General features: G+C 45.1%; 2 protein-coding genes across 3 annotated transcripts in view; one reads left to right on the forward strand and one right to left on the reverse strand.

The window, feature by feature from the left end:
• Window positions 1-578: 578 nt before the first annotated feature.
• On the forward strand, window positions 579-3,416 carry LOC143112248 (amine sulfotransferase-like). Its single transcript, XM_076274504.1, has 6 exons — window positions 579-805; window positions 1,071-1,276; window positions 1,452-1,578; window positions 1,683-1,777; window positions 2,981-3,164; window positions 3,255-3,416. Exons 1-6 carry the CDS (start codon window positions 631-633, stop codon window positions 3,374-3,376), a joined length of 909 nt encoding a protein of 302 aa, XP_076130619.1. The 5' UTR covers window positions 579-630; the 3' UTR covers window positions 3,377-3,416.
• A 3,841-nt stretch (window positions 3,417-7,257) lies between these two features.
• jade2 (jade family PHD finger 2) overlaps window positions 7,258-24,118 on the reverse strand; it is an 80,858-nt gene continuing 63,997 nt past the window's right edge. For both annotated transcript variants that reach the window (XM_076273948.1, XM_076273949.1), the window contains exons 11-12: window positions 17,506-17,631; window positions 7,258-12,729 (exon numbers count right to left, since the gene is read on the reverse strand). In XM_076273948.1, the coding sequence (XP_076130063.1) occupies window positions 11,801-12,729; window positions 17,506-17,631 (1,055 nt within the window). In that variant the 3' untranslated portion in view covers window positions 7,258-11,800. The remainder of the gene's footprint in view (window positions 12,730-17,505; window positions 17,632-24,118) is intronic.

Here is a 24,118-nt window from a genome sequence, read left to right on the forward strand (position 1 = left end):
TCCCACCGGTCACTATTGTGACCGTTAACATGTTTACTCATTCTGCAAACACACCAAAGACATTTTAATAATTATAAATGTATATATCATAACTAGACACCTTAAAGACCATGTGTACAAACAATATTTGTCCTATGTTTATTTTAACATACTTTAAAAACCTTTTATTTGGGAGCTGTGAGGCCGTCATCCTCTTCTCAAGGTGCAACCAGGAAGTAAACAGCTCTGCACATGTGACAATTTACTCAAAACATTTGGCACTGCACACATTTCATTGACTCTATTGTTTCAATATTTACTGAAAGAGTATTGGGATATTCCTCAGTTACAGTTTTAGAGGCTTATAAGTACAATTTTTTTTCCGGTCACAATTGTGACCAATGGGGTGAAATGAGTTAATGTTTACATAATTTTTTAACTCTCGCTAAACCACCTCTGCCAAGCGAATAAACGCAGTGTGAAAAAAACCAAGGTTGTTTTATGGTATTTTGCAGACGCTTTTGTCCAAAGGTTACAGCGATTTATTTTGTCATCACGTGTGTCGTACTGAATGTTTGATGCGCCACATCGTATTCATGCGAAATATCTTTTGGATGGAAACAGGGTTTCAGCGAGTTTGACCAAAGTGTGATGGCACAGAAAGACTACACACTTCTTGGGGAATCCTTGCTCTCGTACAAGGGTGCAGTTTTCACCTTGCAACACTTTGAAAATGGCATACCTGAGGCACTTGAGTACTTGGACAGTTTGAAGAGTTTTCACATAAAAGATGGTGACATCTTCATAATGACATTTCCCAAATCGGGTAAGGCTGTTTTTGTCGCTTTTTTTTGGATTGTCAAAAAGGACTAATACAAAACACATCAGAAATACCGACGCAAAATGTATGCCTTTTAACCAGGCATATGAGTTCCTATCTAAAAGTTGAACAATAATAACAAAAAAATGATAAAAACATCACATATCAGTTGCCATTACAAAATTGCCCTAGCAATCATAATGTAGTGGAAAATTTGTATTGCATAATTTTTGTGTCTGTATTTAACATCACCCTATAATCAACATGTCAGGTACAATTTGGATGCAGTACATTGTCTCCATTCTTCATGAGAATGACCATCCTGACCTGTTGGAGAAGGCTACACATTTTCGTGTGCCCTGGCTGGAGTACCTCCGACCGGCTCATAAAATTGACACAAGGGAGTCTCCCAGATTGTTCTGCTCCCATCTGCCACAGCACATGGTTCCCCTGGATCTACAGAGCAACAGAGCCAAAGTAGGTGCAACATTGTAAGCTCAGAAAGTAAGGAGGAAATAAAGATGGCTTTGGTTGGCACTAAGCCTTATTGAAAGTTAAAAAAAGCCAATAGAAAACATCTACCTTATAATATCTGACATGGAATATGAAAAGCAAAAATTAAATTGAGTTGTGTATGTGTATTCCACACTAGATTATTTATGTTACGAGGAACCCCAAAGATATTCTGGTGTCATACTTTCACTTCTCACAAGTGCTTAACGCTTTGGAGACTGCCGACAACCTTGATGAAATGCTGGAAAACTTTCTGAGTGGTAAAAGTAATGGAAAAAACACTTATGTATTCAGACACTAGCATAATATTATAAACTTTTGAATGATTATTTTGAAAATGTTTGAGGTGTTAATTTGTGTTTTCCTTCAGTCTTAGGGGGAAACTGGTTTGATCATATAGAAGGTTGGTTTAACAACAAAGACAAATATGATATCCTGTTTGTGAGCTACGAGGAAATGAATATGGTAAGCAGGAAAAGTCTAAGAGAGGGTCATGTCAGATCAAAACCCAAACATAGTCTTTAATTGTCCATCTCAGGCACTTGTTCACTGCAAGAACTCCAAACTGCAGTATGTGCCAACAGGTGGTCTTATGTGGCTTATATTAAGGCATTTGATACTGTTGATCACAATCTCTTATTGCAAAGGCTGTGTACTTTGGGCTTTAGTGACTCTGTATTGGCCTGGTTTGTTGACTATTTAGTAGAACACAGTGTGTCTTGCTATATGCTATTGCTCCCTCAATACAAGAGGCAATGGATACCCTACAGACTGCATTTAATTCACTACAAATGTCTTTAGTCAAGTTAAAACTGGTATTAAATGCCAAAAAAACTAAATATACGACTCACACGGGTACGGTCACATTCTGACCGCACAATACTGTCACTGGATGGCACTCATATAGAAAGGGTAACCTCATATAAATACCTTGGCATCTGGCTTGATGACAAGTTATTTTTTGATATTCATATAGATAATCTTTAAAAAAAATTGAGGCCTAAGTTAGGTTTTTATTTCCGTTTAAAGAATTGCTTTCCTTTTACTGCAAGAAAAACATTGGTCCAAAGTACCTTTTTATTAGTGTTAGATTATGGTGACTTAATATATGCATGCCTCTCTAGGCCTCCTAAAGAAACTGGATGTGGTCTATCACTCTGCCTTGCGGTTTGTAATAGGAGCACCTTCTAGAACACATCACTGCATGTTACTGTATATGAAAAGGTTCAATGGACTTCATTGCATCCATATTTTAATCTTTATAGCAAAGGCCTTAATGGGCAAACTTCCCAGTTATATTTGTAGTCTTTTGTCATTTTGCCCTTCTACATACAACACCTGTTCCTCAAACAAGCTCCTCCTACAGTCTCCAACTTCACGAACTGAACTGGGAAAATCTGCCTTTTCATCCTTTGCACCACATGCTTGGAATGAGCCTTAACACACACTCAACTTAGACTCCTTACCCTCCTTAAATGTCTTCAAAAGTATTTTAAAGCTGGCTTACACTGAGCAGTGTCACTGCTTCTAGTGTTCTATTTTATTCAAATATATTTTAGCTCTCTCTAGTCTTTGTTGTCTCTGACTCTGTGTCCTCTGTGTTAGTGTGCTTTGTTGTCTCTGACTCTGTACATCTTTCTGTCTCTTTTCCTCTCTGTCACCAACTAGGATCTGAGATCGGTGGTTATGAAGATCAGCAAGTTTGTTGGAAAGATTTTGTCTGATGTGGACATTGACAAGGTCATGGACAGGGTCACTTTTAAGAACATGAAGAATGATGTGATCGCAAACTATCACAATTCCGTTCAAGAGAACGTGTTGGATTTAAGCAAAGGCAGCTTTATGCGGAAAGGCAAGATGACAAGATCTAATGAATCTCTCTCCTACTCAGTGCCTCTGAAGACATAGGAGACCTCACACATTGTTCTTCTTTTGAGCACAGGGACCGTTGGGGACTGGAAGAACTTTCTGACGGTGGCGCAGAGCGAGCGCTTTGACCAGGTCTACAAGGAGAGAATGAAGAATCTTCCTCTCAAGGTCATCTGGGATCAAGGAGCTGCATGAGTGAATAATTCAGCATAAAGACATAAATACATTTGCCATTCTCTCTCTCTCTCTCTCTCTCTCACACACACACACAAATCATTATGTACACTCTTAAAACAAATGTGTTGAAAACAGCACAACCTACATTGTTTTCTAACACATCTTTGTGCCCAGATAGGGACAACATATTTGCTTTAAGAGCGTACTGTATGCATATGCAGGTTGAAGAGCAGTGCAAGTTTAATTTTATCTGTTGTAGTTCATCACATTCCTGTATGGATGACCTTGTCATGTCTTCCCATCTTTGAGATGCCCCCCCCCTCCTCAATATCCAGCAAATGTTCACTGATTAAAGATTAATTATGTATGTGAAATGAGGCATGAAACAAAATATGAATATGATACTAAACTGATTTTTGAGGAGAGCTACTTGGTTTGTGTATATTTTCCCTTACAATGTTTTCATCAATCATCCAATCAGGCTTGTGTAAAATTCCAGAATCGAATTGAAACTGGCTCTTAAATTCCAATTCAATTCTTGAATTTCACTTGCATTTTAATTGAGGTAGCAAACAGGAAGCAGAATTGCAATTCGAATTGTGCACAACCCTGGTTCCAATGTGATATTACATTCATGTTATAAAGTGGTAAATTATGTATTATGAAAATTGTTGAGAACTGATCCGCTTACTACTTCTATAATAAAAACAAAAACTGATTGAAGCCTATTTTTTGAAGAGTAAGTAAGTAGAACAGAACCAGGTCAAACCCTCTCGGCCTCTGACAGGTCAATAATCTTTCAATACCCGTGGCACATATTATATGAACATTGGAATGTCACATTAAGAATATACATGCACATGTATGACATTTACAAAACCGATTTTTCAAATTGGTGATTTCTAGAATGTGTTTTTAGAACATCTCAAACACTTCAGAAACGGTCTCTGCTCGAGCTCCTGCCTTCTGTTACGGGCAGCACTCGATCAGTCTCTGTGCCCAAAAATAGAAGTGAATGTTTGCAGACAGGCTCTGCTTGGGGCACCCTGACTGTGTGCCCACAGGATGCCCGTTTGCCACACGAGGCTCTCCCTGGCTGCTGTGGGCCTCGACACACACACACACACACATCGATCACTAGCACTGCGGCAGGCCGGGTGAACGGGTGAGTGAGAAAGCCTGATTGGGTGTTTGTCTGGACCGGGGGGTTGATGAATGGGAAGTAGGCCGCGGGGAGATCTGACGTGGCGCCGCTGGCATGCCAGGAATGTCCCCCGGCCACAGAGCACGGCTGTCCTCGGCCATGCACTGGAAGAATCGTCTCCTTGTTTCCATGCGGAAGAACACTGTGTGGTGTCACAATCGCACTGGTAAACACCTCCTCAAAACACACAGGAGTAGGTGCGCGCACACACACGTCTTTTTATAGCACAGGGGAGCAGTGAATCCTACAAGAGAGTCCTTGAGTGATGGAGGCTTGAACAATGCTGCTGTCTGCCACACAGGCTTCCTCTCTCATCTCACTGAGCACACACACACACACACATTCTCTCTCTCTCTCACACACACACACTCTCTCACACACACGCACTCTCTTTCTCTCACACACACACACACACACACACACTCTCTTTCTCTCACACACACTCACAGCCTAGACAGCACTGTCAGCAAAACCCTCAAAAGAAGAAGCCCTGCACAGGGAGGTAGGAAGAGTTACAGAGGGAGGAGGTGGAGAGAGCAAGATGATGCGAGTAAGAGAGTGAGGCATGGGAGACCAAAACCAAAAAACCTACCTATGGAGACGAGGGGTAGATGGGATTCTCAGAGGAGTAAAAAATAATGTAAATAGTGATAGACTAGAGACATATTATAAGGTTAAGGGACTCACATTTTGTGTGAGACATATGACAACATCCCATAGCCTGGGGAAAGATTCTGGAATGCAGCTAGAATTCTTTTCCCCCCTTTAATTTCTGTCCTTCAGTTCAGCATTCTGGTTTGATCATCTCAGGGTGAATCACAAAAGCTCCTCCTAATTAGCCACTGGTGTGTTTCAGATATGGCCACAAGGGGTCAGCAGAGTTGAGTGGTTCAGAAGAGAACACATCCCTAACCCCAAAGGCTCAGGGTAAACACAGTTACAGAGAACTAGCCATCATACAAACCTTCATCAATCACTACGTTTGATTTGAAATGTCAGAACACAGAACACACTCTTTCTCCTGCCGTCACTAAGAAACCCTCTTCCTCCATGTAATGGGCTTTTAAATACAATAGGAATCTATTCATGCTTGTTTAAAACAAAATCTGGCAACTTGTGGTAAACTGGGAAGTGCAAGGGGGTGGGGGTAACCACAATTTCAGCAGTTCCTTTGGAAACTTGTGATAAACAACATTCCTCTCTAAAGTCAAATACAAACGATCCATTCTCATACGCGTGGCCTGGTCATTGTCCAAGGTTCGGGTCTGGAGTCCTACCATCCTAAGGGTAGGTTCTGCCTATAGGGCAAGAAGGGGAAGTGATACGTCAGCAACTGCAAAGTGCTCTGGACTGCGACCAAGAACAACAATAACAAACCATGTTTCATTTCCACAGGGGTGCTGTAGGATTCTTTTAAACAAGTCCTCCGGAAAAGTCGACGGCGCTGCTTGTTTTAAGACGGACAGCAGCAGGGGCTGAGAGTGAAGGCCGGGGTGGGGGGGCAGAGCGCCCCAACGGTCCAGTCGCAGAGGGGGCGTTAAAGTCAATTACACACTGTATTTACAGTGATGATCACAGGAGGAACACGCTGTTTGCCATAGCACTACATTAATAATGACGAGTCTTAAAACTAGTGCTCCCTCCATGCGCACTGTGAAGGGACTGCACAGAAACGGCAGCCTTGAAAGCACCTATGATGCTCAGTTGTACAAGAAGGTGATGAATAGAGTTGATTTATTTTGACTTTTTGCTGTATGCCAAATGGAAACAAGGACTATTTAAAGTTAAAGTGATGAGTGTGGTCTGGGAATTTGGGAATCAATTTTAGAAATGTGTCATTTAATTGTGTACCCAAGAGACCATAACTAGAATACCATAGTGTGTCTCAATAGATTATTTTTTTTCCATTGGGTATAGAGTTACATTGGCACTGAAGACTTCAGCCTGCCTTGCAGTCAGAATTGGCTACCCCTTCAAGAAGAGTGAGCTGCATCATTTGAATCTGACAGCCACAGAATTTGAATGTTGCAGTATTAGTGATCTAACAAATGGCAAAATGCTGAAATATGGACAAGCAAAACAAACATAAAATACTAAAAATGCTGCACGATTATAATTCATAAAAAGGTAGGTAGCATCACGTGTGACAACAGGCAACTCTGAAGCCTCGGTCACATAAATGTGATGGACATCAATTTAATTTGACATTTGTTTTACAAAACTTCCCTCTAATGTCAAAGTGATAGCAGATTTCTACAAAGTAGTGTTAATTAATTGAAATTATTATATAAGCGGTTGCATAAATATTCATCCCTTTTTCTTTTTATAGACACTGTCCTGGGTGATCTGGGAGACTGGCTCAGTATGGGTGAGTTCAGTGGTGTTGGTGTGCGGCGGTAAAGTAGGAGTCGTCTAGACACCTGAAGGTTGCCAGTTCGAGCCCAACTCCTCCTGACCCTGTTGAAATGTCCTTGAGCAAGACACTGAACCCCAAAGTTTCCGGAAATGTGCAGGTTGGCGCCTTGCATGGCAGCCTGCACCATTGGTGTATGTGTGAATGTGATGCATGATATTGTAAACTGTATTGAATTGAAAGTGCTTTGAGTGCTTGGAGGAGTGGAGAAGCACTATATAAATGCAGTCCATTTACCATTTACTTGGTGTGTGCTAGAACAGAGGCAGGCCAGTCGGAGGGTACACAGAAAGCACTGGTTTATTGACTGTACTGGTCAACCACGCCAGAGTGCGGGCGAGTAATGGACAGGTGGGAGGGGCCAAAGTAGACACAGCCGTCGTTAAGGCAACACAAACAGCATGCAGGTACAGTAACATCGAAACATCATATTGCTTCAAAGATTGCTTAAACATGGAAAACTGTACAAAAAGGAAAAAATAGGTTCTTGCACTAATGAAAAATACATTTTTTTTCTTTTTCCTCCTACAAAGAAGATTCTAATACAAGAAAATAAATATAGCAAAAAAAGCCAAAAAAATAATTTATAATAGCTCTTCGTTTTTTTTTTTTTCAATATATGTTCAATATTTCTCTCTGCTATTAACAAATGGCACAACATTCTTTGAAACAAAGAATACAGAAGGGTAAACTCCTGCAACATTCATATTTATCATATCGATAACTGACGCAGAGCCTAAAACGCACGCGGAATGGAAACACGGCGGCGATCACAGGATCGACAGCGAGGCCTCCGGCTGTGCGGAGCGGAGCGAGCCCCTCGTGCCGGATCCTGATCACGTCAGAGAGAGAACAACTGCTGACTGAATATGAAACATGTGCCTGACAGAAGAGTGAATAAAGGGGCCGGCGTGGAATGATAAAGACACGTCACGGCCCAATCGGATTGCTTTTTCGTTGTTTCGTTGTTTTTGAACGGAGAGTGGAGGGGGTTTCTGGGAGGGTGGGGCAAAATAAGCACGGAGCTGCACAGTAAACTGAAGCTTAGGCGGAGATTGACTGACAGGAGTGCCGCAGCTGAGTGCAAGGCTTGGACCTGAGAGCAGGTCTGTGAGTGCATGCAGGTAGAGGTCAAGGTCAGGGGGAAAAGGTCAAATGCCAGCAGGATGGAGAAAATTCAACAGGAGTAACGGCCGAACTCAGAACCCTTTCGGAGATGGTATGCAATTACTTCATGTGCCAATTTTCGATTCCACCGAACAAAAAAAGTGCACCTTAACCGCAGAAAACGCTTTCTGTCTGAATGACGGTTGGAAATCAAATCTGATTGAGTGCACGGAGAGGAACGTTAAGTGGTATTGAGTGCATTGGTTCCCGTAGTGCCTGTTAGCTGCCTAAGAAAACGAAGGCATAAGAGGCCCCTATCCAGGACACAGATACATGTCTCTGCTGTGGCCTTTTGGTCCTGACCATCGTCCACCACCCTGCAGCTCTCAAACCAGTTCTGCATGGAGCTCTCAGAAGTTAAACCTGACACTCAGAGAGAGGAGTCACAACTCCCTAAGGTGAAGTCACAGTAAAGCACTTGCACTAGGGGCTACTGCCTGCTGTGATTACCCCTGTACTATCCCTTAAGGAACGAGGGGTCTCACAACGCTGTACTTCAACAGTAATCTCTCCCGCTAAATGATGCTTCACCGTCTGCAATCGGCTTTCCCTGCTGTGCTTTTACTGGTGGTGGTCGTGGATGATGATGGAGGAGTGTGTGTTGGTCGTAGGAGGCCGGAAGCATCCTTCTGTGGGGTACCGGGCCCCCCCGAGAGAAAAGGCTTCGCCGTGAGGAAGCGTTGGCGGCGCACGTGTGGCAGTACGGAAGCAGTCGGACTGAAGAGAGAGTACAAAGTTATTGTTATAGTTATATGACATACGGTTTGAAGCATATGTAACAGCTAGAAAGCCTTTTACACTGGGGCGGAGGAAGGGGGGTTGGTTAAACAGCGGTGCTAGTAGTAGTACAGTATTATACATAACTGTTGGTGCATACTAAAAAACCAGATAAAGGCAGTTTCACTACTACAGCCTGGAGTTAATGTCCGTCTGGGACTAAGCAGCTAATCATACAGGAGAGGGCCTGGGGGCTGCAGCTATGAGAGTGTGGCTTTGAGACTATGGTCGCCTCAAAGCTGTCAACAGAAGCTGGAGAAGGAGAGAGCCCTTGCTCCCAGCACGGTGGACTGTGACGATAAGACGCACTCTCCTTGTCCCCTGTCCAGAGTTCACACACACATTGCAGGACCCTTGGACTCCAGTTACTTGCAACGAAAAAACAAACAAAAACGACTAAGTGAAGAAGAAACGTAAAAGTCAAGTCTACCATTTCTGTGAGCAGCGGTGAGGCTGCGGCTACTAAACCTGCTTTCTACGACGAACCGGTCAGCTCTGAGCGACACGGGCTACATGGACTATACAAAACTAAAAGTAAAAAAGAAAAATCAGTTACGAGCACTGAACTCGGTTGATGGTTCATTGTCTTGGCAATGAATAAAACAGCCATCCGGTGGAGGGGTGTGTGTGTGTGTGTGTGTGTGTGTGTGTGTGTGTGTGTGTGTGTGTGTGTGTGGCTTTAGAGGACGACGGAGAGGCACAGTCTCCATCTCCTCCCCTACCTGCCCACGACGCGACTGGGTCAGCCGGCCGAGGCCATTCGGACTGTCAAACGGAGCATAGGGAGACCCGAAGAGGGTCCGCTACGCTGCCTATACGGTCATAGTGTCTTGCAGAGGTCTGAATCCTCACAAGAACAAACGCAAAACAAAAAGAGAATCAGAAGAACAGCTGTGTTCCAAACAGAACCCAGAAGTGTTCCAAACAGAACCCAGAAGTGCCAGTGTTGGTAGTGGCACAGTGGTGCAGCCAGCCAGACTGTAGGGTGTGTTGTTTGTGGTGTGTTGGGGCTCACTGCTCTGAGTTATAGCTTTGAGAGGCCCCTTGTAAGAGGATGAAGGATTGTTCTGTGATGAGTGGCCGGACAGTGGTGGTGGTAGTGACGACCATTGGGGTTTTAGGGGCTGCAGGAGCTGGGGGCTTGTCGACTGGTGGTCAAGCGTGGTGGTCGACTGGTGGTGGTGGGTGAACGGGACCTGCAGCCCGGGCGACACCCTGCCGGCTCGAAGATGAAAACGGACTGCTCTCCGTCGGATTGTATAGACACGCCTGTTAGGTTTTAACTTCTTGACACAGGAGAGCGTTATATTATGGTGTTGTGGTCAACGCACTGATCTTTGGCATTGTCAAAGCGGAAATCAAGAACAAAAATAAAACAAAACAAAAAGAACCAAAAAAACAAAAACCTTTTAGCTCAGAGAGAACACCCTCAGTAGTCAGATTTTAAACAGTGACTTTCGCCAAAAGAACATTTCTATGCGTTTGTGTATAAAATATGAATATCTGCTTTACTTCTCTTTGATTGAGTTTTCAACCCTCATATCTATAACCCTGAGAAAATACCATGGACCACTATAAGTATAAAATACAACTTGCAAAAGACAAAAAAAAAAAATGCATGAGCACAAAAGCCATTTACAAAGAGCATGATTCACCTGTTGGACTTAAGAGACTTATCCTATGATTACTCCAATTGGAGGCATGGTTTTTGTATTGATCACTTCATAGCAGCGATTTGCTTGGGTACATTATTTTTGTGGTCTTGTTTCTTGCTGGGTTGATAAATGGCAAACGCTGCATTCATATACATTTTTAGGCATATATTGTAGGCACTACAATAAGAAGATTGGGACCTGCTGTTCGTTTACTGATTTCCATTTCAATGTTCCTATGATTGTAACAAATTTCATTAGCACATGATTATTTACCTTGTTTGGGGGGGGGGGGGGGGCGACAGAAGGCACCTTTTCATCAAAGAAGAATTGAAGATTGAAGGTTAGATTTGATATATGAACGCTTGGGCCAAAGGGAGAGAGAATTCAGAGTGCTGTGTAGACTTATCAAAGACTGTCCACTTCAACTAAATAGGCTATGAATCAAGGAAGGATTCACTTTGAAGATTTCTCTTCATCTGTATAGGAGTGACTGATTACAGGTCTCATACACCTGCATGTCTGTGTGAGCGTGTGCAAGTGTGTGTTTGTGTGTGTGTGTGTGTGTGTGTGTGTGTCTGTCGGTGATTCGAGTGTTCCACAGTCTCTGTTGAACTAATTGTGCTTTTTTTTTTATATAGTCTTAGAAATCTGATATTCTCTGTACAAGTTCAACAACAAGGCTTTGAAAATGAGACACATCCACTGGACTTTGTCAAATTCAACTCGTCAGTTTCGCAGAGAGGAAGAATCAAACCTGAACCAGCTAAATAATGCCCATAATGATTCCTCCCCTTCCCCCAGGGCTTCTGACCCTTATATAAGCTGCCACTGTGCCTGATCACATGGTTTCCCATGTCCACTTCAACATCCAATGACGAAGAAAGAAGAACACAACAGCTACGCTGAGGTCCATTCTCATTCTAATGTTCAACATACAGCATTATTTTTTTCTTTGTTTTCTTTTTTTGTTTGTTTGTTTGATGTTTCAAAAGCACAAATGATTATGTTGCCTTAATGCAGCCAAAGGACTAACCCATCTAAGGATTAAGACAACAGTTCCTTACTGTAGCAGATAGCAGTTTGACAGGGTTATACAGATTTGGTTGTATAAAGCGATCTATAGACAGTAAGCAAACAGAGGAATCCAAAACTGTGTACACTGTGTTAAAAGCTGGGTGTGGGGTGGGGCCTGTAACCATGGCAACAGGAGACATGCGGCCCCGTCCTCAGGAGGCCAGCACGCTCCGTCTCAACACTTCCTCGTTCCCAGCATGCAACTGGCCAAGGCGGAGTTTACGGCTGGTCGGACGCGGGTCACTGCCGTTCCGCTCAGCGTCCGAGAAGTAACCGTTCGTGCCAGTCGGCATCATCAGCGGGGTCTCGGTGACAGGAAGTGCCGGCGACGGCTCCTCAGTGCGCTCTGCGTCACGGTCTGGTTCCGTGCTCTCCTGCCCGCCGCCCTTCGATCGGGACTTGCCCTGTCGCGTGACTCGTGGCCGCAGAGCCGGTCTGCCCGCGGGAGCGACACCCACCGCTGACTCGGGGGTCTCCGGTGTCGCCGACGCCACTCCTCCGGGCTCGGGAACCGTGGCGGCAGGCTGCTTGGGGTGCGGGTGCCACGGGCCCCTCTCGTCCGAGATGTGACAGGAGTCCATTTTGGAGATGGGCGGCTGCAGGGGCTCTGGTTGGGCCTCGGCACTGTGCCGGGTGTGGTGGTGGTGGTGGTGGTGGTGGCCGGCGTGGTGATGGTGGTGATGCAACAGGGCTCTGGAGGCCCGAAGCCGACCTACATGCCCGTACCCATAGCCACCCGCTTCCTCGCACACACCCCGTAAGCCCTTCACAGCAGCGGCGGGAGCCCCACCACAGGTGGCGGTTGACGATGAGGAGGAGGTGGAGTCCTTGTGGGCCCTGGCGCGGGGCTTGGTGCGGGCCTTGCGTCCCAGCTGCGGGGTCTTCCAGGCGGACTGCATGGAGTGGTCCATCATCAGGTTGAGCAGGTTCTGCTCGCCCTGCTGTAGCTGGTGGGACAGCAGGCTGGCCGTGGGGTCCCGACGCTCGCCCTCCAGCGTCCAGCGGCTCAGCATGTCGTCCGCCGTGATCTGCACCGACTGCGCCAGCCAGCTGTCAAACAGAGAGCCGTCCAGAGGGACACCTGGAACACACACACACACACACACACACACACACACACACACACACACACACACACACACACACACACACACACAGGTGAGATGACAGACTCCACATCTCAATAAAGCTGAAGTATGTGCATTGTTCAGAGTAGATCAAGCATGTGTGCATTTCAGTACACCATGTACACTTCCTCTTTGACACACAATACACCTGCGCCCATTATATCACTCAATCAGGTCTCATTCTCACTACATGCAAAAGAAAAGGACTTGGCTAATCTGCTGGAAGGTACAAGGAACAGCAGGGTCACATTAACAGATTCATGGTCCGCTTACCCGCACCGCACTTCCAAAGTGCTTTCAAGGGGTATTTTGTTTATATTCTTCTGTGGCTAGTGATTAAAGCCCACTAGGTGGTTTAATCATTGTAATTAATAAATAACAGATGGACCCCACAGCGGATAAAAATAGAGGCAGAGTGGCGCCCGAGCGGCACTTAAGATCCCTAAGGTGCTGTACCTGTTGAGTGCACTGAGACTAAAGTAAGTGCCCAGCAGGACCACGGGACACACTTTGTGAAGTCACACTGTGTGCCAGCGACACTACGGTCTTTACTGCTGCTGTCCATTCGTGAGCCAACAATGGCTGTAGCCATGACAATTCAGTATTCAGAAATCCGGTTTTCTATTTCCGGCTGAAGCTGCGTTGTATAGATTTTAATGTGATGGTAGACAGTGCCTGACAGGATCCTAAGCCTTGTAAAAGTAAACTGATATTTTTTCTGTCAGCCATAATATAGAATGTCCATATTCATGCGGAATTGTTAAAGTTTCGAAAGAAATATAAAGTTGAAGAATATTCTAGTTAGCCTAGTTTAGACTGCACTAAGTTATTATGTAAACAGAATTAACGGAAGATGAAAACCGGACGTAGGGTGTTACGAATAAGGTGGATACTCTAGTGCTGGTTAAGTCATCCACGTCCTATAAATAGTATTCCCACAACAGCGGATTATACATGGCAATCCTCTCAGCTCAAGAATGCTATGACATATTGTATAGTTGATCCCTACGTGAATGATCGCTTTAACTATAATTAAAGGGATCATTCACCCAGAAATGATGCTGTAATTTTATCACCACTCAATAAGGCTGCATCTGGAGATCTACATTGTGTTGTTTGTTTTCCAAGGATGGGAAAGGGGCATAGCTGGCGACGTTTCCATTTAGTGGCAGTAGACTGTGACCACATCTTTCAGCCACCAAAAACATTAGCTGTACTAGTACCATTTACATCAGGATAGACATTTCCCAACATACTGGAAACACTACCCCTTCTTGGTTAAAAGCACTCACAAGGAAGAGGAAGGGTTCTGAAGCAAGGGCAGAAGAGAAACGAGTAATGGTTTAATGGTGCATGAACTGTCATGACTGTCATGAATGGCCTTCATCCACTCCCACTGCACTTGAAACGAGCTGCTTTGACATTCTGCCTGTCAACAGTGTGAGGGCATCTACCTGCAGGTGTCCAGCATATATGACGTTTTTTTGGCGAGCCACCCCTTTAAGAACACTGCACTAACAGTGAGCATAAAGTACATAGTGCATATCATATTCACTCCTCCTCAGAAGAGCTGATATTCTGAGCATGTTCCTGTCCAAACATTCACAGCTTGAGCTCTTCTTACATCTAAACAGCCGCTGTTCCTGTGAGGCACTGCCCAACCCTTCCCCTTTCCTCACCCCCTCACCTCTCTCCTCACCCCCTCACCTCTCTCCTCACCCCCTCCTCCCGCCCCAGCCGGTGTTCTTTCCATGACACAGCATGGCACTGCAGAGGGCAGCCGAGCAGGCAGGGCCGGGCCAGGGAGGTGTGTGTGTGTGTGTGTGTGTGTGTGTGTGTGTGTGTGTGTGTGTGTGTGTGTAGAGGGAGGGTCAAGTCTGCTGGCAGGACACACAGGCACTCTGGGTCCCACGCTACAGAGGGCCAGGAATGTGCTATTTGGGGTGCTGCCAGACATTTGTTTGTGCAGCAGGGCCTACTCCAGCAGCACCAGCCCAGCCCAGCTCCGCTCGCCACTCAGGTGCCAGCCGTCTCCTGGGCAACGCACCGCAGGGAGAGGGGGGTGCGGGGTGGGGGCAGAGTTCAGGGGAGGGAGAGAGCTCCTCTCTCTCTGTTCCTGGTTGCAGCTCCTGGTGAAGAGAGAGAGCTGCCCAGAGTTGGCAAGACCATAGGGCTTGGCTTCCCAGGGTAGAACAGAGACTGATAATACTGAATACCTTTCTAGAACGGCAGGTCACTTTTGATGGAAAAAAGAAAAAAAAAAGTCTCTGCTCAATAAATAACTGTACTCATTTACATGAAAGAGGAGAGAGATGGAATGGAAATCAGTCCAAGATGATGCGCTTCAAGTCAGCACCTAGGGGGCAGTGAGTCAGTGTCTCTCCCCACTCTCTTCCTGGTCTCAGCTTTGGACCCTTAAAGAGGAATGTCAGTCAGCAAAGCCTGAGGATTGAGCTGGAGTACTGCAGGCCTCGGGCCTCCAACCACACCTGCCAACACCACCCCTACACCCGCCAAAACACCATCCTCACACCCACCAACACCAGCTCTACACCCACCAACACCAGCTCTACACCCGCCAACACCACCCCCACACCCGCCAACACCAACCAATACCACCCCCACACCCGCCAACACCACCCCTACACCAACCAACACCACCCCCACCAATACCACCACATCAACCAACACCACACCCACACCCGCCAACACCACAGTTTTTACCTCTAGTCGTAATAAATAATCGTGGATTCGACATTGACCAAAACAATCGCAATTATGATTTTTGCCATCATGGAGAAGCCCTATCCTCTACCATCACTCTGGGGTCTGAGAGAGTGTGCTCCATCTGGGAGGAGGGGGCATAGGGATGCTGGACACTCCAGTGACAACAACGCTTCATAAACCTCCACTGAGCGTTTGTGACTAGAGTAGAGCCAACTCTCTTTTTTGCTGACCGCAACTGGAAGGAAACGGTGTGCTTATTGAGTCCAAAGGAAAACATCACTATTAGGTGCCATGTGATGGATCTGAGAGTTGGATCACGACTGACTTAGTATACTAAGCCAACCACCTTTGAAAACGTTCTCTGGTTCCACACTTGTTTTCATAGCACTTTCAAAATATTCTACATCCACAACAAAACAAGTATTTGTTTTTGGTGTCTGGAGCATAAACCTTTGTCAGCGCCATGTCAACCATACGTCACTGCTTTGCGGAAACTTAATTTTCCCTGTCCATAGGACAACGCAAAGGCATGATCTCTAATTTATGCTCTTAGGGGAAGACTTTTCGAAAAGTAGAGTTTTCAGTGATGGAAAATGCTGTTTTAAGTGTGGACAGAAGGGCTAAAAGGACTGTAGAAGTCATTATGTGCTTGAAAATGTATCCAGGTTGGTGTGGACAGGACCTAAGTTCTCATGTAGTAATTCTAACAGGAATCTCCCAGAGTGGAAGCAGGTTGTGATTAAGTGTATATAACATCTGCTCCCCGACACAACGGTTCAGTAGTCGGGAATGATAAAGAGCAGATGGCTGCTTTTAAAACACACACACACACACACACACGCACGCAGTAGGGCGACAGGAGAGAAGAGCTCGTCATGGAAACACCCCTGACTGATGACTTCCGATTGTCCCCCTCTAAACAAACACACACTGATCTAAAAATAGGCAGGTGTGGAGACAAGATCTGTGGAGTCGGTCACGCCGACCAAACACACAGGGGCAGGGGCACTTCCTGGTGTGTACTGTATGTGTGTGTGTGTCCAGCACTACAGGCAAGTACATATGACATTAGATTGACACGTGTAGTTTTTGCTGATGGCGTGGAACGTTTTATCTTAACCTGCGATAGTGTCCAGTAGCTCTGCCAAAAAACTGGAACACACAGTGGATTGACTTGTTTTGGTGGTGTTACCCCTTTTGCTCTGGTTAATTCTAACCAAAGATACTTTTTCAAGATAAAGCATTTCAGACTTTGCCAATGGAATGAAATAATACATAGTTCCGATCTCCTAAATAGGTATTTCCATAACAATAACTTATAAGAAGAATTCCAGGTTAGTGGTTCTTATTGTCATAACAAACTTTTCTCTGAATAAGCAATAAGAGAAGATAAATATAATTGTGTGAACTGTTTTATTGTCTTTGCTTGTGTGCGATGCCAATGAATCACTCTTTCGGACACAGAATACATAATTCAACTGTGGACCTCCTACTGGTCGCCTAATAGATACAGGAAATGACCCTGTTATGAATCGGCTCGGTTTATCAACCGTCTCTGTTCTAACAGCACAATGGCCGGAAAAAGATCATGCGGAAGGTGTGCACCGATCCGTGATCATCACTGGGCCTTTTGTTCCGTGCCATTCTCCAATCAAAGCCAGCTATCTGCTCACTGGCCGCGTCTCCCTGGCGACTGTCTTCCTGGCTGGGGCAGGAGCTGGGAGAGAGAGGTGGCATTTGGAGAGGCCCAGTGGGACCCCACCTGATGTACATGCAGAGGCCCGCTAGCTCCTCTGGGTGGAGGCAGGTGCTGGAGTTACTGATCCATGGGTCACCTCTCCTCACATGGTGTGTGTGTGTGTGTGTGTGTGTGTGTGTGTGCGCGCATTCTGTCCCTCTTTCTTTGAGATGGCAGAGAAACATAAACAAACAAACACACAAGCAAGCAAGCAAGCAAGCAAATGAATAGATTACAAATAAAAACAAAGCACTGGTGCACCTACCCAGCTGCCTGAGCAGAGAGCCGTTGTCCGACTTCCAGCGCTCCTTGGTCCCCTCGCTCCGCCGGTCTTTGCCCCGCTCCTTCACGCCGTTCTGCTTTCTCCCCTTCTCGCCTTTCAGAGTTTTATCTGCACAGGGGAGAGCACAGATAAGGATTGCACTGGAGAGTTTGAAGGAGGAGGATCACACTGCACTGGGTGGAGAGGGGGATTTCACATTCCCTATTGGATCTGTGATATATTTCTTCTCTGCTGGTGAATCTTCGCTGCTCCTTCAGAGCGATTGCCCACAAGGGTACCAAATGATATGGCTCACAAAAACGCACAGCATACAGTAATATGATGTGAAGCACAGCTGTCTGCGAGTGTGTGTCTTTGTCTGTATGCGTCTGTGTATAATCGTGAGTCTGTGCAGGTGTGTATGTGTGTTTAAGAGTGCGTCTGAGTGTGTGTGTGTATGTGTATATAAGAGTGAGTCTGTGTGTGTGTGTGTGTGCATAAGAGTGTGCATGCGTGTGTGTGTGTATTTAAGTCTGTGTGTGTGGGCACTGCACATGTATGTATGTATGCTGCGGGGCTCGTCTCCATGCTGCATCTGTGGATCATACAGACTCTCGCGCTCACTCGCTCACAAACACTTGACCCTTAATGGCTCTGCTTACAAAACCAGCTGTACAAATTGTTACAGCGAAGAGAGAGAGAGAGAAAGAAAGAAAGGGGGGAGAGCGAGAGAGAGAGCGGAAAAAGTCCCCTAGCCTGAGAGAAGAGACGGAGAAACAGTCTGACTTCTCAGAAGTGCGGTAGCCACAGGGGGCTTCCCAGAGTACACAAACACACACACACACACACACACACACACACACACACACACTACAGAGAGACAGAGGGGGAAAACAATACCAGGGGAAAGCAGAGAAGCCCAGGGACCTCTGTTTATTAGTAATGTCACTTTAACACGAGCATAAATATCACTCAGCTTTCCACAGCCCATCACCCTAATTGCCTTCCATGGGTAAATCATTTATCTGAGTACTGCTGACATGGAGAGCTACAAGTCTTCGCACTCCGCGGCAGCATGTGAATGTTAATGGACAGTTTGGTTCAGTAATAACATAGCTATTAAGGAACACTTACTTAGTTAATAACACTATAATACCAACACACTCAATGGAAGTATGCGGCGCGTGTGTGTGTTTATTCCAGGGAGGAACCCGGCGGTGGTTGAAACGGGTCTAAACCTCGGCACACGCTTATCCGAAGAGATGCCCTCAGAGAGAGGGGGCACCCCACTGAGAACAATCCCATCATGCTGCAGGAGCGGCGCGGTCGTCTCCAGCTGCGCGATGCAGAGCGGTACAGCGCTATCCCACCCCCCCCCACACTCCGCTCACCACCCCCGTGCTGCAGCAGACTGGATGTGTTTTACCAGGCTCCCCGCCGCGTAGACAAACACCCAGGCAAGCTCCTGGGGCTCCAGGGCCCTCGTCTACACTCACCGCAACGCTTATTGCTGCTGTGGTGGTGGGGTGCGAGGGGGTTGTGTTATTTATTTATTTTTGATCTATTATTATTATTATTATTATTGTTTTTTTTTATATACCTTTAATCTGATTGGACAGTGAAAAGAATGACAGGAAGCAAGTGGGGGAGAGAGAGATGCGGTGGGATCGGGAAGTGACTCTAACCTGGGTCCCCGTGAGCCCGAATGTGGTATGTGTGTTGTAGCCAGTTGGGCCACAGCGCCATCCATCCATCCATCCATCTAAACTAGTCCCAATCATCGCTTCAGAGGACATTAAACGTCCCACATACTCGACGCATCCGACCAGTAGCGCGACAATGTGACGTCACAGAAGCGCCGTAACCATTTATACTCGCGCGTGGTGGTCGCGACACTAGTTGCAATATTCTCCTGAACAGAGGTGTCGCTGTTGTGAAAAGACTAACGCTAAATACGTTACCCAGCAGAAGAAGCTGCATTAAGAAACACTAGTAGCTAGCCTCTGTGATGGTACTTCAGACTTTGGTTGCTACTATTCACAACTACCATCATCATTATCATCTAGTTTCCAAGGTGTGTGCACAGGTAGATAGATAGATAGATGGATATATAGGAACATTTTAATAATTTAAACAGTTTAGTTAGCTGGCTAGCTAGCTAGCAGCTGGCTGAGTTTGTGTAATTTCCTGAAGTGGAAAGAGATTTTGTTCAGGCCTTAATAGATATCTTTTGTTTGAAAAAAAATCGTTTCTATTCTTTCCTCTTAATTCCATGTGTTGCAACTCTCACTGGTAACTTTGTTAACTTATCCAGCAAACTATTAAAAATTCACGACTGTAACAAAACACTGCAACTCTCGCTTGCCCTTGAACAAGTCCATCTTCCTGTTTCCGCCTTGTCGCGCTCGTCTGAAAAAAAATGAGTGGTGCGCTACCTCGCGCTACCTGGCTTAAATCCTGGCGCGCCAGCAAGATCTACGTCATTTTGACGTCACGCTGTCGCGCTACCGGTCGGGTGCGTCGAGTATGTAGAAGCCCTTACGCGAGGCCGCTCCACACACCTCCACCTTAACACTATGATAATACAGACAGACAAACTAACTGTCTAACTAACATGACACAACATGTGGATGGTGTGATATGACAGAACGGATTGACTGTCTGTGTTTTGCCTGATGAGATGGTTGATGCTTCAACTAGTTGAACACAAATGTTTTTATGGTCCACAAAACCGCAGGTTTTTCAAGAAGCGTTGCAATAATAATGGCTTAAATTATCATTAAATTATCATGAAATGTTTTTTATGCAAGGATCTGACTCTGAACACTTCTCTTTTCAATAAGGCTGTTAAAACACTGACAAAACAACATGACTGTATGTATGTAATATGTGTCTAATATGTGCTGGTTTGTGATGGAGCTTAAGCAATTAACAAGGCGAAAATGTTTCCTCCAAAGTATCTCTCCAAAGTGCTTTTTTATGTGTGCGCGAGTGAGTGTATAGTGGCAAGGGACATTTAGCAAAACACTCATCAGACCACTAGCAGGTTTTTTTCTCTCTCTTTCTTTTGCTGCTGCTGAATGGTTGGCCTCGTCTCGAAACGGCTGGGGCGCTCAGGGACCCAGCTCTCTGAAGTGTGTGATTAATATATTCCTTTTCTGGGCATACTGGAGGTGTGTGTGTGTGTGTGTGTGTGTGTGTGTGAGAGTATGTGAGTGTGTGTATGTGTGACAGCATGTGTGTGTGTGTGTGTTTCTGTGTGTATATCTGTGTGTGTGTGAGTGAGTGTGAAAGCGAGACTGCATATGCGTGACGCTCTGTGTCCCACTTCTTACCTTCCCTCATTAGCTGGATGCCAGAGTCCACCCCCACAACCACCACCAACCCCCCCCCCCATACACACACAGACACACTTGCCTCTAGAGATGACAGGGAACGGTGCAGCGGTCCTCCCCACACCCTCTTGTTCTCCGTGTCGCTCAGCAACAGCCGCAGCGAGCCGAGACCACATCAAAGGGGACGGAAGCGCACGCCCCGACGTTCTGCAGCACCATGAGGCGCAGCTAAACGGACACATGGCACCTGAGGATGACCTGCTACACACTTTCTAGCTTCCGTTCCACCACCAGTCAACTCTAACTAGCTAGCGAAAAAAATAAAATATAAAAATGATTACCACCAAAAAGCCCATCCTTCCAAGCACATCTCAAAAGTAGCTTGTGGTTGTGGTAGCAAAAGTGATTGTAGCTTGTTTGTTTTTAACGGGACCATTTCATCCAACTTATACATTGTCCACGTTTGCCCTTCACTTCCTGGTTTTCCCATGTCAAAGCCTGATCATCAGTATGCAACCATGACGATGCTTGAGCTGCCATGTGCTCGGGGGACTCAGTCTCAGGCAGGCAGCCCAAGCTTTGCTACAATAAAAGGGCATTGTTCTGTTGCAAATGGGACTGCGAGACGAAATGATGCTAATTATTCATAAGCGGCATTCATGCACAAATCGCTGCAGTTTCCTTGTGCTGAGACAATGCAGCCGTGCACAGACATACATAGACTTCAGACTGAGGCCTATTGGGCCTTCATCTGATGATACAGGCGTATAAACATCATATCTGAATTTCTCTAGGCACATCCTGAAATGAAAATCTCTCTCTTACATGACCAGAGGGCGTGTGAGACTGGAAATAGGTTATGGATTCAATGTTTGGCCCTGTTGAGTGAATGCAGCGAACGGTGTTTGGGTGCCTATTTACTGGTATTGAATACGGACTGCCTGAGTCCTGCCTCTCTGTTGTAGCAGATAGTTACAGAATAATTTAAATAAAATGAATGACAAGAAGTTATTTATATCATTCTACAAAGGCACATTTCTACTTTCTCTGTAGATTAGATTAGATTCAACTTTGTCATTGTACGGAGTACAAGTACAGAGACGAAATGCAATTTACGTCTAACCAGAAGTGTGTTTTAATATGAACGTTAATATATTAATATAAATATGAATTTCTTTAATTTGATGCTGTTTCACTCATTTAGAAATGACGCACTTTCACTTTAAGGCGGGGATCACATTAGCCAGCGGCAAGCGACAAGCGTAACACAGCGCTCAGACCATAATAAGTTCTATCTCTTTCCTATGGGAACGGTTTGCCTTAACTGACAATTGAATACGTTTGTGTTGCACTTTGAAAGTTGAACCAAGATCAACGCTCAGCTTGTTCAATGCTAGCGTTACTCCAGCGTTGCCACTGTTGCTGCTGAACCATAGAGAACAATAGGAAACCTGCTGCTTGCCGCTGGCTAATGTGATCCCCGCCTAAGAGCCAGCTCCACTCAAATATAGCCTATGGCTAGTGCTGTGCCTATGGCTGTGCCCTCTTACAGTTTATACATGGTCAGTAGTATATTAAAAAGGAGATATCAGATACCAACAATGATAAGCCAGTTGGAACCTGCCGCTCTCTCTCTCCTTCTCGTGCACGCTCAGATGCGTTCCCAAATGAATGGAGTAGCATAACGTTCAAATTAGATCTGCTGCAATGAAGATTGAGAGAGGCCCTGAAAAGTATCATCTCTTACATGCTGTTTTGACATTGATATTGTATACGTTCTCTAAAAAGACTGAAAAGTAGTTTGGAGTAAAGCGAACGTCGTCTATGGCAGGAAAAATATAGTGAGCAGCCTATGATATCCTAAGTAAATACTCGGCGGGTCGGATTAAGGTGCGTGGTGGGCCGGATCCGGCCCACGGGCTGTAGTTTGCCCACCTCTAGTTATTAGAGCAGAATAGATATGGATATGCAGTATGAACAATGTATAAACATGTACAGATATGTGCAGTGTAGTAGCAGTAACATTATAAGAGTAGTAAAAATAATATATATATATATATATGCAGTGTATTAACAGTAATATATTAAATAAAAACAGAATAAATATGGATATTCAGTATGAGCCGTATAGACAGATGTGTAGAGTATGTAGTTATGTGCAGTGTAGTAAGTGAGAGGGACAGTTCTCACTTGTCGAGACGTAGCCGGGACAGAGAAATTCTCAGTCGTCGGGACGTTGCCAGAGGTCTGTGGTGATGCAGGTCTATAACTGACGGGAATATTTAAAGCAGAACAGAGGAGCAAGTTGTAGTTTGGAATTTTCTGGTTAATCTTTACAGTTTTGGGAGAAGAAAGGCTACAATGATCTAAAATACGATCATCAAGGACACCAAGAGAAGGCCCATACTGTGGCAGGACTACTTTATGTAGGGTGGACTAGAGTGAAAAACTCCTCAGTGCTTTTTTCCCTATTTTTTGCTGGTAACCTAACTTCTCTTGACTTTTTCAAACCCTGCTCCCTACATCACAAACACAGAACTTCCAAAGCATCTCAAACCCCATCTTATTCATTTCATTTCTCAATTATTTATCTTCATTATGGTACTTATTATGTCAATAGTATGTGGGTTTAGGACGATTTTATTGTTTTAAGATTCTTCTTGAGGCACTTTTCTGTTTTGTGTCGGTATGATACCACTTTTTCATGCCTGATAGCGATTTCACAACCTTGAGCATCTGCCAGTACCGATATAAATTCTGATACTGTATTTTTGCCTGGTACTAAAATAAATGAGCTGTTAAAACATTTGCCTAGATGCATGCTGGGAAGGCAGCAAGATATTCCTAGTCCAAAAATAAGGAGGTGATTCATAATATTTCCATAAACAGCACCAGTGTATTCAACATACAATAAAACATTGCCCCCAAGAGCTCACCCAAAGCCTGTATTCGCGTGCCAACTTTGCTAAAACAGCAGTACTTCACATAAGAACCCCACGTGTACTTCACATTAGAACCCTATATGGCACCTGTAGCCTACCTGAACCACAGCTGTGTTTAAGAAGCTCTACATTAACAATGGATTCTTTTTTTTTACGCAACATTCGGACTTTGTAAATCTTGAAATTCAAAAGTGGCAGTATTGCTCCATATCGCTGTCTCAGGGGTCTATTTATTGAGGAGTAACAGCTGCCGCTTCATTTTTAATTTTTCAATATCCGATCCAGTAAACGTTGGCCGATATTGTACTAATACCAATCCTGACTATCGGATCCGCGAAT

The sequence above is a fragment of the Alosa pseudoharengus genome, unplaced genomic scaffold (genome assembly GCF_046254945.1).
Source record: "Alosa pseudoharengus isolate Yale_2024_CS ecotype anadromous, Long Island Sound unplaced genomic scaffold, YU_APseudo_1.1 YU_APseudo_1.1_scf_8, whole genome shotgun sequence".
Lineage (NCBI taxonomy): Eukaryota > Metazoa > Chordata > Actinopteri > Clupeiformes > Clupeidae > Alosa > Alosa pseudoharengus.

Bases quoted from the DNA above. Each gene is read 5' to 3' on its own strand.
- LOC143112248 (XM_076274504.1), top strand. From the start codon at position 631: ATGGCACAGAAAGACTACACACTTCTTGGGGAATCCTTGCTCTCGTAC. The intron at 1,778-2,980 runs GTAAGCAGGAAA...GTCACCAACTAG, and splicing joins GCTACGAGGAAATGAATATG to GATCTGAGATCGGTGGTTAT. The intron at 3,165-3,254 runs GCAAGATGACAA...TTTTGAGCACAG, and splicing joins AGGCAGCTTTATGCGGAAAG to GGACCGTTGGGGACTGGAAG.